This window comes from Plectropomus leopardus, chromosome 17, assembly GCF_008729295.1.
Source record: "Plectropomus leopardus isolate mb chromosome 17, YSFRI_Pleo_2.0, whole genome shotgun sequence".
NCBI lineage: Eukaryota > Metazoa > Chordata > Actinopteri > Perciformes > Serranidae > Plectropomus > Plectropomus leopardus.
The window spans coordinates 30,305,742-30,322,735 of record NC_056479.1 but is presented as its reverse complement, the minus strand read 5'-3'; the positions used below and the strand labels follow the sequence as shown (position 1 = coordinate 30,322,735).

General features: G+C 38.9%; 1 protein-coding gene across 1 annotated transcript in view; it reads right to left on the bottom strand.

Annotated features, from left to right (window-relative positions):
- Positions 1–16,739, bottom strand: part of LOC121957237 (serine/threonine-protein kinase BRSK1-like) — a 28,009-nt gene extending 11,270 nt beyond the window's left edge. The window contains 11 exon segments of the mRNA XM_042505778.1: positions 136–233; positions 2,744–2,908; positions 4,313–4,344; positions 6,719–6,865; positions 8,603–8,671; positions 8,791–8,824; positions 9,592–9,708; positions 10,415–10,555; positions 11,828–11,913; positions 13,150–13,244; positions 16,054–16,739. Of these exon segments, the coding sequence (XP_042361712.1) occupies positions 136–233; positions 2,744–2,908; positions 4,313–4,344; positions 6,719–6,865; positions 8,603–8,671; positions 8,791–8,824; positions 9,592–9,708; positions 10,415–10,555; positions 11,828–11,913; positions 13,150–13,244; positions 16,054–16,141 (1,072 nt within the window). The 5' untranslated portion in view covers positions 16,142–16,739.
- Between the last annotated feature and the right edge of the window lie 255 nt (positions 16,740–16,994).

The following is a 16,994-nucleotide window of genomic DNA, read 5'->3' as shown; positions in this document are numbered from 1 at the left end:
GTCATCCCTTTTTATTCTTGCAAATAAAAAAATATTTATTTTTTTATTTATTTATTCACGAAAGCACAATTCACAGATAAGTGAAAGTTGCTTTCATAATCTCGGTCACGCCGTTAAAAGGTCACGTGCTCTCACCGAGGTCATTTCTGGGCGGCAGGTCCTCGTCTTCACAGCTCGGGTATCGCTCCTTCCTGTCCAACAGGAGGTAGTAGATCATCTTCTCCTGGTTCTCCCTGCAGACACACGCAAAACTGAAGTCACAACTTTTTATTAACATTATTGAAAATATTAAACAGCAAGTACGCAACACTGATCAACTTCAGACTGGGTGTGTCCAATCCTCACCCCTTCATGATAAAAAGTTAAGGTTCGTGCAAACCTTTTACGTTTTTCCCGTGGCGCGGCGTACAATTTTGATGTCTGGCCATGAAACAGGATATTGTTGTAAGTTTGGTGTACATTGTCTGAAACTTCATAGGTTTGATAAGGGTCCCGCCCTGAACATCTGTATGACAAAATTCACTAGTCTTAAAAGCGCCACCTACTGGCAACAGGAGGTAAGCCTTCAGGGACAATTATCACTGGATTTAAATGATATTAACATGGTTTGGTCTACAAATTATGTACACCAAGGAAATTGTGTCCCCTCCTCTGCAACCTTATTTCCACTGGAAGCACTACACCGTGTGAAATATAATCGGGTCCAAATTCTCTGCGAGCAATATCCGACTTTCACAGTCAAAAACGACCGCTTTAGCCGGCTCGCCATCAGTACCCCGACATACGTTGCTGCTTGCAACTTTAACTTAAAGATGGAGCTTTTAATTTCTATATAATGCTGGAAAGTTTAATCAATAATAATTAGTTGAATACTCCTGCTGTAAACCATCTTCAGGGTGATCCCACAATTATCATCATAGATCATCAGGCCGATTATTGATGATTAATTAACAGCTCTCACATTTAAACAGACTTTTCAAATTACTGCACAATCCATAATAAAATAAAAAGATCATGAAGAGGGAAATAATGACCTAAATGTAAGCTGAATTAAAACTATGACAATAACATGATTTTTGGGGCCGAGCACCAACTGTGTGAGGACCCTCTTAGAATCGAGGAATTATTATTTTTCTCCCCAATGAATCACATTTTTGGAGGCCTAAACATGCCCAAAAGCGTTGGTATGCTTGTTTTGGTGGTTTTGGTTTTTCAGCAGGAGGAAGCAGAGAGAAATAAAAGAGCCTTTGTTGATACTGTCGCTCTTGTTTCTGCCACACCAGGCAGATTAATGATGTCGGTAATTGAGCGTCCAGAGAGACAGAAAGACACTGTGAGAGAAATTAAATTCTGCTCTCACACTCAGGGCACAGCCGTGGCCATGGCTGCCCCCGAATCTGGCCTCGCTGACCTGCAGAAAATCGGACGCCCAGCGGCCACCGTGACCTCGGCGCCCCGCGCTCCGCCTGGTTTTCTCTGGCTCTGTGTCCTCGACTGTAAACTCGACCCCGGCGGCTGAACGTTTGTACACGTGCTTGATTGATCGTCATAAACAGTCACTCTGGCACAAACTGGATTCGGAAATTCGGAGCGCTGCTCGAACAGATGTCCTGTTATTAACCCTTTAGGGATTGTTTGTCGCATTTTACGCACTTTTCATCCTTCATTGTTTGATAATTTCGTCTGTGTTCATGCATATTGCATAAATGTCGTCCAGAAGTCTAAAATACACTGTGGAAACTAAATAGTTACATTCAGACTGTTCAAAAAATGGTTCAAAAAAAGGTCAAAAAATGCTCCATGGAAACCCATTCAAACTGACATTTTTGATCCCACAGCCATCAGAGCAGAAAAACAGGACTTGTATTATTTCTGGGTGTCATTCTGGGCTTTTGACTCTGAATTTGTCATTTTGACTATTTTCCACCTGATGAGGTCATTTTGACCATATTTGGCATATGGAGGAAATACATGCTATTTCCACTAGGTGACCTGTCGCTGGGCTGTAATAATCAGAATAAAAAAATAAAAAATCTACTTAGCATGTGGTATATCGATAATAATTAATTTTTTTAAACTCAATGAAAGTAGAAAATCATATTAATGTTTAATATTTTGCATAGCCTGATTTTGAAAAGCACATTTTTTTGTGCAGAGCGATGCGAGTGTGAGTATCAGACACTGCATAAAAATCAATGTTGCTGGTAAACATTGACATATCCCAGGCTGTCATCATCAAAAAATGTACTAAGCATGTAGTCTACTGAACAGTTTTATTTTTTTGTGTTTTTTCATCTTAAAACAAAGTGGCATCATGACAAAAACCTGGCACTTAAAGGGTTAAAATTCTAAAAATTAATGAATATTTTATTTATGATTAGGACTGATGTTGGTTAAAAAATGTACTCACTGGAAGTAAAAAATCACATTAATGTATAATATTTTTTATAGCCTGATTTGGAAAAGTGCAAATTTTTGAATGCAAAAAAGAAAAAAACGCCTGTCGAGTTCAGTGATTCGAGCACATAATTTCCGGCGCTGCTGACGGAAGTTTTGTGGCATCTGTTTTACTTCCGTGACTGCAAGTTTAAAGGGATGAACAGGCGCAGTGGAGACACAGGTCTGATGGTTTTCATTCTTTCATATGAATATGTTGTAACTGAATCAGGTTTACTCGTATTCTCGGTATTCTCCTCGGCAGCACGGCGAGGTGAAAGTGTTTGATGGGTTTTTATTTACTCACTCCTCACTTGTAAGGTCCTGTGTGAGTCTGACCCGGTCTCTGAAGCAGCCCAGCGAGTACATGCTCTCCAGGACGTCGGGGTCCAGGTCTGTCAGGGACAGGATCCGCTTCACAAACACCCGGCGGGGGGGCGGCTGCTCCGGGCAGGGCTCGTTACGACCCCCCCTGACAGGAAAGACGTTACGTTAAAGTGACAACAGACAGCAACATTTGTGAGTTTCTCTCTGATCCTGCAGGTGTCGGTGCAGCAAAGTGCCGACATGTCGCTTTAGTACCAATATTTATTATAAAATAACCTTCAGGAGCATCGCAGCTTTTGTGCTAACATCACTAACATCATGTTAACCATTAATCTGCCGTATACTGTAACTGATAATTTCACCCGACTGACCCTTCGAAGCCTGGACTATCATCACCTTTCATAAGTATTGAAACCTTTGAGCCCTGAGCAAATTAGAGCGATATCTTCTGAAAACATGTTGGAAAGGCATTACGCAATTTGGCAAAAATGCCCCGCAATTTGCTAAAATTAATTAATTAATTAATTAAAAATAAAATAAATAAATAAAAATCTCTCTCTCTATATATATATAGAGAGAGAGATTCTAAATAATTAATTAATAATAATAATAATATTTTTTCAAAATTATTACATTTATTACATTAAAAAAATAGTGAAAAATATCTAACATGAAACTATACTTATGCTAAAATTATTTTACAGAGTTATATTTTTTGAGCACTATCAGGTCATTTCATTGTATTTTTTATTATCATTGTTTTAACGGCTCATTTTCAAGTATTTTTTTCCCCCCAACATTTAACATATTTCTTGATAATCTTTGGGTTATTTCCTCTTACAGAAATCAGGCCAACTTGCCCAGGTTTCAAAGGGTTAAAATGAATAGAAAAAAGAGGTGATATATGATATGACCCCAATTTCTCAGTTTTGAGATCAATAAAGTATATCTATCTATCTTTATACCTCCACACCCATGTACATAGCTGTATATAAGTCTATTTTTATTTTCATTTCTATCTTTTTTATTCTTATTCCTATTGCTATTTTTTTTACCTATTTTGTACTTAATTCTGTAAAAAGCTTTTGTACTTTGCACTGAAGGAATGGAGAAGCTCTCCAATCTCGTTATACACTGTATAATGACAATAAAGAGCATTCTGATTCTGATCTATCTATCTATATATACTGTGGGTCTATAATAAGAGGGATGTGGGTGGCAGTCACTTGGGTGGAGAAAACACAAAAAATTCCAAATAAAATAAAAACTGCGCATTCTCTAAATGATCTTAAAAACAGGTAAAAAAAAAAACCAAAAACAAAAACAAACGCAGACGACATTTTTATGTGAAACATCCTTTTTAGGACAGTTTAGACTGGTTACTGAACTTTTAATTTAATTTTTCTAATTATTATTTTCTTGACTTTATTGGGGTATTCTGATGAATTCTGATGAATTTTGCGCATCATATTTTAATTTATCACATAAAATCAATCAATGGAACGGGGAAAATGCAGAGGAAGTATGAAAATAGAAATGTGTTACTTACTGGTACCAGGCGTGTTTCTGTATTGCCTCTAGCTGTAATCAACAGAAAGAAAAGATGATATTACAACAATGATAAAAACATATTTTCTTTTTTTAACAGATGATTTAATCCTAAATTTATACATCTACATGGCATGGCTATACACGCTTGTTTGTTTGTTTTTCCTTTTTTAATAACAGTTTTGAAACATTTTGAATCTGTACATTCAGTGGTCAACACATACACAAAACCAGACAGATACAAAAATAAAATATACAAAAATATGGACACACAAAAGGGTTTACCCAATTAGTTATAACGTTGTAAGATTTGCATGAATTAATCGTTTTGGTTGGTTTCAAATGACATATTTTTAAGTTTGATATTTTTTTCGGTCATGTGTCAGCTCTTAGTCTGTCCTCCACCTCACCTGCAGTCCAGTCTTAAAAATTTGGAAAGCAGGGGACACGTCCCCCATCATTACTGACATAAACGGCCACAACGTGACTCACAGATGCAGCAGTGCCTCTGGGGAAGTCAGTGATGGCAGCATGCAGCCGCAAAAACAATCTGCCGTGAAACAGTGAACGGCTGAAGCAGGAAGCAGCGGGACATTTCCCCCATAGACTGATGCCGCAGTGTTTGACACTCAAAATTTTGAGCCCCCCTGCCTAATAATGTGTTGAAACCCCCCCACGTCCCCAGTGCATCTTATTCTGCGTGTCCCCTCTGAGCATCAGCGCTGCACAGAACCTCCTGAGGTTCTGAATGACGAACGCAGCAGCTGCAGTTTCTGCAAACGTGAAAAGCTAAAAGTGGAGCTGCAGTGACGCTGAGAGCAGAGAGGACAGCAGCTGAACGCAGGCAGAGCGTCACATTCGTAAACTAATGACGGGGACACTCCACGTGCCTTGTTTGGGGCCACTTCTGCAAAATGACAGGAGGCCGGGGGCCAGTCGCTGCAGGTCCATGCATGCTTCCAGGATTTTAGGACATCTGTTAGAATTTAAGACGTTTCAAGGATCTTATGACCTTTGTAGGATTTTAGGACATTTCTTAGATTTCTGGACATTCAAGGATTTTGGGACGATTTTAGGATTAAGGACGTCTCTATGATTTTAGGACTTTTGTAGAATTTCAGAGCATTTCTAGGATTAAGGGCGTTTCTAGGATTTTTGGACATTTCTAAGATTTTTGGACATTTATCACATTTTGGGACATTTCTAGAATTTTAGGACATTTCTCTGATTTCAGGACATTCCTAGGATTTTTGGGCATTTCTTAGATTTTTGGATGTTTCTGGAATTTTGCTAAATTTGTAGGACTTCAGGACGTGTCCATGATTTTAGGACGTTGGGGTCTTGGCGTGGACCTCTGTTGGGGGGTGTCGGGGACGCCCACTGGCACTTTTGAACTGAAATCTGTCTCCTTGCATGGTCGTAGGTTTTTAATGGATGCAGCAGCAGACCGCCAGACAGACAGAGAGCAAGACACACAGACAGACAGAGACAGCGTGACCTGGTTTCAGGCTCCATTAATCAACAGCTCATCAGACGAAGCCGCGGCTCTGATTAAATCTGCTCTGTTGTAGCTGAGTGACTAACTGACCCGTCCTCCTCTCTGTCCGCAGTCTCTGCAAACCACATCATCACAGCTGTCTCCGTCCCTCTGTCTCTGTGGCACAGACTCGTCTCCTGTCCGCACGCTGCTGCAGCCGAAACAACCTCTCTAACCCGAGCGCAGGAGTTTCTGCCATTCACTCGCTCCGTCTCCACACGTGCATCTCTCTTCAGTTTCCATGAGTCTTTAAATAAACGTCTTCCTTCCTCTGAGGCTCCGTCCTGTCATGACTCTGCTGCTGCCTCACAGCGACACCTCAGGCTCCCTCCTCTGTCCCCACCTCCTCCTCCTCCTCCTCCTCCTCCTCCTCTCTAAGGTCTCGTGTCAGGGTCGGTTTCTGTCACATCTTGAAGCAAAGCCCGAGGCTCGCTCTTTTCTTCCTCCTAAATGTCTCCTTCATGTTTCATGTGCTGTGAAAACTGACGTGCTGCCCTGACGTCTTTTTTTTTTTTGCTTCTCCTTTTTTACTCACCTCAGACAAGTTCACTGACATATTTTCAGAACTTTTCCATGACTTTTCAAGGACCCAAAATATAGATTTTTTTTTAATCCTTGCCTTTCTCGCCAAGTGTCTTTCCAAAATTAAAGATTCAAACTCTATTCAAACATAATTTCAGGGTCCCCAAAGATGTGTTCAAGGACTGTTAGAAATTTTAAATCCAACAATAATCTTTTTTTACAGTTTCTGGTTGTGATAAGCGTTGTAATTTTGGCATTTTTTAAAGAAACTGCAAACTCCAAACCTGTTTTCTGAAAAGAAAAATTGAAATGAAATGTTTAAAGTTCCTCCTGGGCCGCCCTGCTCACCGTGAGTCTCTTGTCGGCGTTGACTTCTATCATTCCCTTCAGCAGAGCCTGGCAGTCCGGAGGTATAAAGTGAGGCATGTGGAAAACGCCGCTCTTCACTTTCTCTAGAAGCTGCCGCAGGTTATCGTGGTCAAAGGGCAAGGCACCCTGGGAAGGGACGGGAGGGGACGGAGAGACAGAAAGAAGACAAAAAAGGATGAGAAAAACAAACTGATCACTCATTTATGCAATTATGCAAAATCAGCGTTTGAAAAAAATGGTAAATTTTTTGAGAAATATGCAAATATACTGTGTAAAATGTCAAATATTTTCCTAAAAGCAGCTGGTCATGTTAGCTTAGCATAAAGTCTGGAAAAGCGCTGCCCAATATATGTCATATGCCGTTTGTTTAAAAAAGTGTAAAATAGATTTTTTTGGATTTCTTTAAAAAATACATAAATCAGAGAATGGCAATGAGCATCTTGGCAAGAAATTGGTAGATTTATAAAAAAATATTCAAAAAAGCTAAAAATTCTAGAGAACAATGCTTGTGATACCTCTTTCAAACATTTTTTAAACAAATGAAACCCCAGAAAACACTGCATGTATATTTTACAAAATTATTATTATTGTTGTTTTGTTTTTTGAAAATACATTTAACATTTTTTTCGATGTCATTTTCGTTTTTTTGTTTTTATTTATTTGTTTCTTTCTTTATTTTTACTTTTTTGTTTGTCTGTTGATTGTTGTCTGTCTGTTTGTTTGTTTGTTTCATTTTGTTTTGGGCTAATTATTAGTTCATTTTCTATTATTTATTTTTTTCTTTTCTGATTTCTTGATAATTTTGGGGGTCATTTCTTCCTAAGCTGCTCATAGCTGTTGCCCATGTTTTTGAAAAAAATAAAAATAAAAAAATCAATCTAATAATTTGCAAAAGTTTTTTCGGCTGATTTTGTTACCTTTTTCAAACCTTTTCTCACCAAATGAAACCCCAGAAAACACTGCATGTATATTTCAGGCTTCACAAATGTGTTATTTTACATTCATGTGTGCTCGTCGCCTTTTTCTCGCTGCTTTTTACATTTCTTGGCAGGTTTCTGCCACCAAATGCCATCCAGTGGAAGAGTGTAAAGCCGGCGTTACACACACACACACACACACACACACACACACACACACACACACACACACACACACACACACACACACACACACACACACCAGCGCAGCTCAAGATATAAACAAAATGGTGAGCGGCTCATCACGTCGCTTCACGCTGCCAAAATCTGCACAGGAGACTGTGTACGAGCTACAATGTGATTATTGTTCATGACTTTAAAAACAGAGAATCAGAGAGCGTATGGAAGCAATTCAGAGATTAAAATATTGGACTAAAAACGTCACTGAATACTTTATATTTGAATTTAAACACAGCTGAATTATTAGCACTGAAATATTTTACCTGAAAACATATGCATTTAAGTTGTTTGTTCTGAATTCATTTGAATATTTTAGTTAAAGAATTTAACTATGGGGTTCCACAAGGGTCAGTTTTGGGCCCAAAACGGTTTGATTTGTATATTAATGAGATCTGTGAAGTTTCGGAGATACTACAGTTTTTTCTGTTTGCAGATGACAAAGATATTTTTTGCACTGAAAAGGATTTGAAGACAATTGGAGACACAATAGTGTGTAAAACAGTCAAACCTAACAGCTGGTTTGATAAAAAAAAAAAAATAAAAAAAAAACTTGAATTGGATAAAGTTAAATGTATGATTTTTGGAAATTTGAAAAAAAGCACAATCAAGATTCAAATATTTATGTTTCTTATTTTCTTCTGTTCAGAAAAAAAGCTTGTAAATGTAAAAAAGAAGAAGACAAAACAGAGAAAATGGATTTTCTTACCACAAGAAGAGCAAAGAGAATGACTCCACAGCTCCAAACATCTGCCCTGCGACCGTCGTACTTCTCCCCCTGAAACACACACAGAGGACAGGACGGTGTTAAACAAGGACAGACACACACACACACACACACACACACACACACACACCTAAAAACATACAAACACACTGAGGAGGAAAGTAACGCACCCTAATGACCTCTGGGCAGGCGTAATGTGGAGATCTGCACAGAAAAAAGAGGCTGTTATTAATCATTTAAGCAGATAAACAGAAAAAAAAAGAAGCCGATTCACATAAAAACACCCCAAAAACTGAGAGCGCCGGCTCTTCATTCACTCAGCAGGTGAATCCAGGCGGACGCAGCAATCCCTCACTAATTTTATCTGTGAAATCCACCTGAAAATATCTGAGCTTTTAACCCTTTAACAGGCATTGATCGACATTTTTGTGATCAAACTGCTTTACAAAACCCAATTTTATTTCATACGCACATTTTTACACAAAGCATGCACGTTTTTTTAATTGTGCTGAATTCTATTTTTATTATATTAAACTGACTATTTAGTTTTTTTCTATCATTGATTTCAAACAGATTTTGTGACTAGATTCATTATTTGTATGTTTTATTTCTTTATTTTTTATCTTGTTTGTTTATATGAATATTGTTTATATTTTATGAAGTTACTTTTACTTTCAGATTTTTATTATATAACACTTATTTTTTTACCATATATTTCATAGAGGTTTTTTCCTTTTTTTTACTAGATTCATTTTTATTTGTATCACTTTATTTTTGTATGTTTATTCTCTAAAGTCACTTTTATTTCTATTATATTACATTGACTTTTGCACTTCTATGATAATAACAGTTTAAAAATTATCATTATTAATAATAATAATGATAATAACAACACATAAGCCAAGCTATCACTTTAAGGACAATAAATACAAATACAAGCTGATTTTAACCCCTTCTGAACCAGCACTCACCCACAACTGGTTTCCAGCAGGCTGTCCCCGACCTGCAGCGAGGCCATGCCAAAGTCTGCTATCCTGATGTTGTTCTTCTCATCCAGGAGGAGATTCTCTGGCTTCAGGTCTCTGTGACTGCGTGCACGCACGCACGCACGCACGCACGCACGCACGCACACACAGACACGCACAGACACACACACACACACACACACACACACACACACACACACACACTCAGTAAAAGCACTTATGTCTTTTTAAAGACCATAAGCAGACACTTAAACTAACCCAACCTTGTCTCTGAGTTATGGTTCTGCTTCGGGCAAAGGTAAGTTTTACATTTAGGTTACAAATCCCTGACAACAACCGGTAAAAGTTCATTTTCTGACATTTTAAGGAATGGTGAAAACACTAAAACACAGTATTGTGCACACTCACTGTTCAAAGAGTTAACTCAAAATTAAACCATAATTAGAAAACCATAAAAAACCATAATTAGAGAAATTTTCAGCTTTTCAATTTAAATTCTAAATCACCTTGATTCTAATTTCTGGGACCTTTAGCATCCTTATTGGATTAGTTTAAACAGAAAAAAACCCATCTTGACTACAATGACTAAAACATTTTTAGTTTTAGTCGACTAAAATCACGAAGGACAAAAATGAATAAAATGCGACTAAAACTAATAAGCATTTTCATCTCAAGACTAAACCTAGAATCGACGCCAAACTTAACAGTGCACTGCACACTGAGAGGGAAACAGACTTTGACACAACGCTGGAAATATTTTCGTAAAATTAGGAGACAAAAGTGGAAATATTCGTATCCTCTCACTGACCATATGGAGTGACTGTGGCAGAAGTCGAGGGCGGAGATGATTTGCCTGAAGAACTTTCTGGCCTCTTTGGGGGTCAGCCTGCCCTTCTTCACCAGGTAGTCAAATAACTCTCCGCCCGACACGTGCTCCAAAACCAGGTACCTGAACAGCACACAGCAGGACGCAGAGGTCACGACAAGAAACGCTGGTCACAGAAGAATGTGAAAAAATTATCAAAATTTATGCACACAAGTCACGGGTGCTTCTCCGAACATAAAACTGTGTCTGCTGCTTATTAATCGCTGTTTTGTTGTATGCTGCCTACATGCGCTCCTCTGAATTATCGTTTTTACGAGTTACGAGCTCATGAACGGCCCTCCAAAGTTGTAATTAAGAGTGGGAAATTTCGATGATACCCCAGTTGCTGAGTTGTGACATTTGCGTGATGACGGAAAGCATGGAAACAGTGTCAACAGTTGATGGTAAAAAATGATATATTTGGTCATTTTGTTCCCCGTAGCTCTCATTGACTTTCAGCAGAGTCACATTTTAGTTTCTTCGTCTATTAGCTGCAGCAAACTGTGAAGTATAAAGCGGTTCTAAAAACGTTCTGAGGAGGTTTAAATGCGTTACGTTCCCAAAACGTTCTGGCAACATTCTCTATAAACATCAAGAAATGTTTTTTTGTTTTGTTTTTTATTATAAACATGTCACATTACATTTTCATTTTTTAAAAAAAAGTCTGTAATCTCAGTTCTTAATTACATTTTATCAATGTTGCTTTGAAAATGTTCTTCCTTAGTTCTCATGTAACATTGTGGGAACGTTTTATAAAAAAGGACATTTTATGATCTGTCAACATCACCAAAACATCCTCAGAACGTCTCAGCTCAAACGTTACGTCTCAGTCAGCGTTTAACCTCACAGGAACATTAGATTAAAATGTTTTCTTTAAAACATTATTGCAACTCGTTGGTAACGTCAGCCAATGTTGTGGGAACGTTCCCTGCTGGCTGGATAAACATGGGGGCAAAAGACTGTTTGATCAACGGTAAGAAACTTAAATATTAATTTGTGATCACATGTAAAGTGTAATATGGTGTTAATGTTGACTGCCGTCCGTGTAGAGTGACCTAGATTAAATACAAAAATATGATATATACAAAATAAAATATACAAAAATAGAAATAAAGTGGAAGCAGCCATCAGCCTGAGCGTTAAAATGCAGCCCATCCTCTGTGTAGCTTCATGTTGTTCCCACTTTACCACCTCAAAGCAAGTGGGAAGAACGACTTCCCAACTCTGAAACTTTCCAACATCACATGAACGCATCATTACAAAACCTCTGTCTTCCTCTCAGACTGAAGGTTGTTTCAGTTACGGCAGAGATCCAGAGGGAAGATTAAAAAAGGAGGAAGATGAAGAGATACTCACAGGTATTTGTTATTCTCATAGACATCATGCAGCTTCAGAACGTGAGGGTGCTCGATTAGTTTAAGAATAGCTATTTCTCTCTCCACCTGGACGGACAGAGGGAGGGGGGAGAAAGGTTAAGAGACGGAGAGAGAAAAGAGGTTAGAAATGACGGAGAGTGAAATGTCAGGAGGAAGAGGAGGGTACATATGATGTGAGGCAGAGAGAGAGGGAAAGCAGCGAGAAGGCAGCGTTAGGTCAGGTTTAAATGTTATTGTCAAATTATTTAGTGGCAGAAAGAAGTCGTAGACTGTCGGCAGAATAAGCAAATGATCTTTCACTGCAATGAAAAGTGTTTTAAAAACGTAAAAGATAAATCGAAGACAGAAAAGGAGCACAGATATAAATGAATTCTGAATGGCTAAATGATTCTGTGCTGTCATTAACAATTTTCCACGTCAAAGCCAAACGCCTCGTTTCCACACAGTGGAAAAATTGCCACTTGTTTTAAAGAAAAAATGTTTTCTAAACCCATTCATTAAAAGTAAATTTTCAGAAAAAAAAGAAAATCACCAATTCTTTTTTACATTTTGTTTAAAATCGCCAAACAACATTTCCTATAAAATCATCCAAAAAATTAGTCATTTTTTAAAGGAAGAAAAACAAAACCATGCCTTTCAACCCTGTGGTTTTCATTAAAAATACATTTTAAGAGGAAATAAAAGAAAATTTCCATTTTTAAATATTTTTTTCAATTGCAAAAAAATAAGAAAAACAAATTGCCAAACATTTTTAAGTTGTCTGTAAAAATTATACAAAAATTAAAAAAAGAAAAAAAATTGTTCCATTGCTTTTTCAGGCCTGGAAAATGTAATTGGGAAATTCCATGACTTTTCCAGGTTTTCTATGAGCGTGGGAACCCTGCATGTACTAAAACATATGAGACCTTGAAATACAACGTTTCTTTAAGTGTAGAGTTTTTCCGGTGCAGCGTGCTGTATGTTAAAAAGAGAAAGTAATCAGCCACATTAGAAACGCCAACGTGAAAAAGCTATTTCATTTCAGTCCAGCGTGTTTCAGCTGCAGCCGCTCTCATCAGAGGGCTTAATTAGCAGAATGAAATCATCTCTATTGTTCGGTTTACAGAAGCCGTGCCCACACACAGACCAGCTTTTCTGGACTAAAATAAAGACTCCATTTCTGTTGCTATTTCTGCAGGCTGCAGGCTGAAAGCCGACATGATTTGAGCCTCGCAGCCACCGTAATGAAAGTCACAGCGATTACAGGAGATGCAGCTCGGGGACAGATGGACACGTAGATGAGGTCCATCATGAGTACCGTACCTTCATTAGAACTGATTCAGAGAGTTTTTCTCTGTTGACAATCTTTATGGCCACCTTCTGTCCCGTTATACAGTGGACGCCCAACTTCACCAGCCCTGAAAGACACGCAGAGGGAGAAACTGTTTGAATATCACAAATCATCATGCAGCGTGAAAACAGGACGGATGTCATAAATAATTCAGAAAGCTTCACTGACACTGTCACAAGCACTGACCAAACTCAGCTCACAAAAACACTGATTGGAATTTCTGTAAAGAGGCCGGCTGTGATGTCGTCTCCCGCCGCATGAGGCTTAAAAAAAATAGATCCTATGATGAATTTTAGGCAGCCGTCACCCGCAGAAAATGTTGGCATTTCTGCAAAAAATCTGAATTCGTAATTTTTTAAGTTTGTAAAAATTTGTAAGTTTCACACATGTTACATCAACATTTCTAAAGTGACGCAGTATAAGAGGTGGAAGGGAAGGTGGATGCCACAAACGCAAAAGAACACAGTCGGCTGTGTTTTAGTGAATCATTGCAAATGTGGGTGTTTTGTAGCAATATGTCATTTTTCCAGTTTCGTTAGGCCTAAAACGTGGAGGTTTTGTAGTGACCTGTCTGTGTTTTTCCAGAAGCTTTTTCAGCTCTAAATATGGTTGTTTTGTACCAACATGTCATTGCTTTTCCAGCAGTGTTGAGCTCCAAATGTGGGTGTTTTGTAGCGACATGCCATTGTTTTTCCAATTCATTAGGCCCAAAATGTGGATGTTTTGTAGTGACCTGTCTGTGTCTTTCAGAGCTTTTTAAGCTCTAAATGTGGTTGTTTTGCAGCAACACGTCAGTGTTTCTCCAGCGTTCATTTAGGCAAAAATCACAGGTGTTTTGTAGCAACCTGTCTGGTTTATCTTTTCAGCTGCATTTTGGGCTCCAAATGCGGGTGTTTTGTAGTGTCTTGTTGGTTTGTTTCAGGTGATTTTTTTTACACTGTATAACACGTGTCGTATTGTGGCTTTTTAAGCTCAAAATATGGGTGTTTTTTGCAGCCTGTAGATGTGTTTCCATTTGCTTTTTAGGCTCCAAACCTAACTGACTTAAAGCAACCTATCTGTGGTTTTCCGGCAACTTTTCAGACTCCAGTTGTGGGTGTTTCGTGGCAACCTGTCAGGGTTGCTAGAGTGTTTTTTTATAGTTCCAAATGTGGTTGTTTTATAGCAACCAGTCTATGTTTTTACCGTGGATGGTCAGGTTCCAGAGGGGGATGTTTTGTGACGACTCATTGGTGTGTTTCCATTAGCTTTTTAGGCTCCAAATGTGGGTATTTTGTAGCTATCTGTCAATGACTTTCCATTAGCTTTTTTGACTCAAAATGTAGGTGTTTTGTTACGACCCATTTGCATTTTTTCAGTAGGTTTTCAAGCTCGGAAACAAAGGAATTCTGTAGCTACCCATCTGTCTTTTTTCAGCGTTTTTTAAGGCTCCAGATGTTGGCATTTTATAGTGACCTATCATTTTTTTCCAGCAGCGTTTTAGGCAGCGATCCTGAATGTTTTATAGCTCCCTGTCAGCGTGTTTCCAACATCTTTTTATCCACAAATTGGGTGATTTGTAGCAACCCGTCTGCATGTTTTTCCAGTGCCTTTTTAGGCTCCAAACAGGAATGTTTTGTAGCGACCAGCGGTGTATTTCCAGCAGTTTTTCAGGCACACACATGGGTGCTTTGTAGCGACCTGTCAGTGCGTTTCTATGGGCTTTTTAGGCACCAAATGTGGGTTAGATAGCTATTTTGTGGTAATCTGTCTGCGTTTTTCCAGCATCTTTTAAGGCTCTCAATGTGGGCGTTTTGTAGCAACCTGTCTGTGGTTTTAACTGAGACATTGCTGTGTTTCCTGCCAAAATTGTGCCACCAAAACTGAGTATTTTAAGCTACAACACAATCTTTTCCCAACCCTAACCAAGTGGTTTTCGTGCCTAATCATGCATTAAACACAGCATTGTTGAAACAAAAACAGTAATTTGCAAATGAAACGTATCAGTGGTTTACAGAAATGTACAATGCTTACATTTATTCTGGTGATTGGGTTAATGTTAGGAGATCCCTTGAGAAGGTGTTAGCACCAAATCCAAGTAAGATTTGAAGATTTAGAGGAGCATGGTGTTTGAAGGTCCTTGAAAAGTCTAGATGTGATAATATATACTATATTTACCACTATAATGCATTGTAAAAAGTTCAAAAGTCAATGTACTATAATAGAAATCTAGAAAAAAAAAGTCATTTTAAACAATAAAATATAAAAGAAATAAACCAAAATAAATAGATACAAATAAAAATAAATCTAATGGAAAAATATATGGTTAAAATATATGGTAAGAAACTGTCTACTGCTATATAGTAAAAATGTGAAATAAAAGTTACTTTATACAATAAACACATAAAATAAATAGATAAAAATAAATATAGAAAAAAAATGTCCATGCTATAAACAAAAACATAAAATAAACAGATAAACAAACAAAATAAACATAAAAAAGAAACAAATAAAAATAAATACAAATTATAATAAATCTAGTCACAACATATGTTAAAAATGTATGGTAGAAATAATATATATAGTCAATTTAATTTTAACCAAAATACTAAAATGCTTTGTATAAAAACATCTGTATAAAATAAAATTGGGTTTTGGCAAGTTCTTTTTTAAGCAATTTGATGGCAAAAAAAAGTTAACCGTGCGGTTACAATGGCTGTTAAAGGGTTAAAATGATATTGAAAAGGTCTTACAAGCCTTTTATTTAAGTGTCTGGGACCCTGAGAAGGACTAAACTATGAGCTCGTGAGTTAAAGTGATTCTGAAGGCTGGAATCAGCTGATGCACCGTGCACGCGCTCTTGTTGGGCTTTGTGAGGTGATGGAGGAGTTTCCTACCTGTCTGTCCCTTCCCGAGGGTCTTTTCCAGCCGGTAAGGCCCCACGTACTGGCTGGACTGGCCCACCGTCAGCTCCTTGCTGCTCATCCTGTCCTCGAGGTGGATTTCTCTTCCTGAAATAAGGCAGATCAGGCTCGCGGTCGCTCCGGCTCCGTGCGTAATGCCGTAACGCACATCACAGGCGGCGGAGAGAAGCGGAGAGGTGCGGAGGACTGGTCGTGATGTGACGCCGGGCCCTGCAGGCTACTCCCATGCACTTGTTTGTCATGCGGCCAGGTCCCGGTTTCCACTCTGTGCCTGGGCCTGGAATTAAAAAAAAAATAAAAGTGTGCGTCCCTGCAGCGCGGACAGCAGCAGAGGAAAAGGTAGAAAAGCTGAAGAGGACGCGTGAGGTTTGACCGGCGATGAGAGTCACATCAGCCCCCCCACCTCTGCTAAAAATAACGGTCGTTTAAAGCTGATTGATCGCGTGGAGCTTATGCAGCTGGCCAAAAGTGGAGCAGAAAAGAGAGATCTCATTCAGAGCCGGACTGGGAGGCTACATTTGCCACAGATTGATTTCTGTAAGAGCACAGTCTCAAATATCCCAAGTCAGAATACCCCTGATTGAATCCTGATCGATATCAGGGACCCCCCTCCTCCTCATCCCTCCTCCTCCTCACTGCTGCTCCAAAAATGTTCTCATAATCCTCCTTTTTCTCCTCAGAGCCAGGCCTCGGCCGCTGCCTTTCTGTGCGTCGCTGTGCAGATAATAATCTATTATCACAACAGCATCAGCAAGAAGAATGGGTTTTCCAATATCCGGTGCACACTTTGGCTCACCCCTCCCCGGCCCTGCATCAGGAAATAGAGGAGGGAGAGCGGGGGGGAGAGCAGCAAAAACAGCCACCGGCGCACCGGGCCAGACAGGCGGGATACGCGCTCAGCGGCAGCCGGGAGA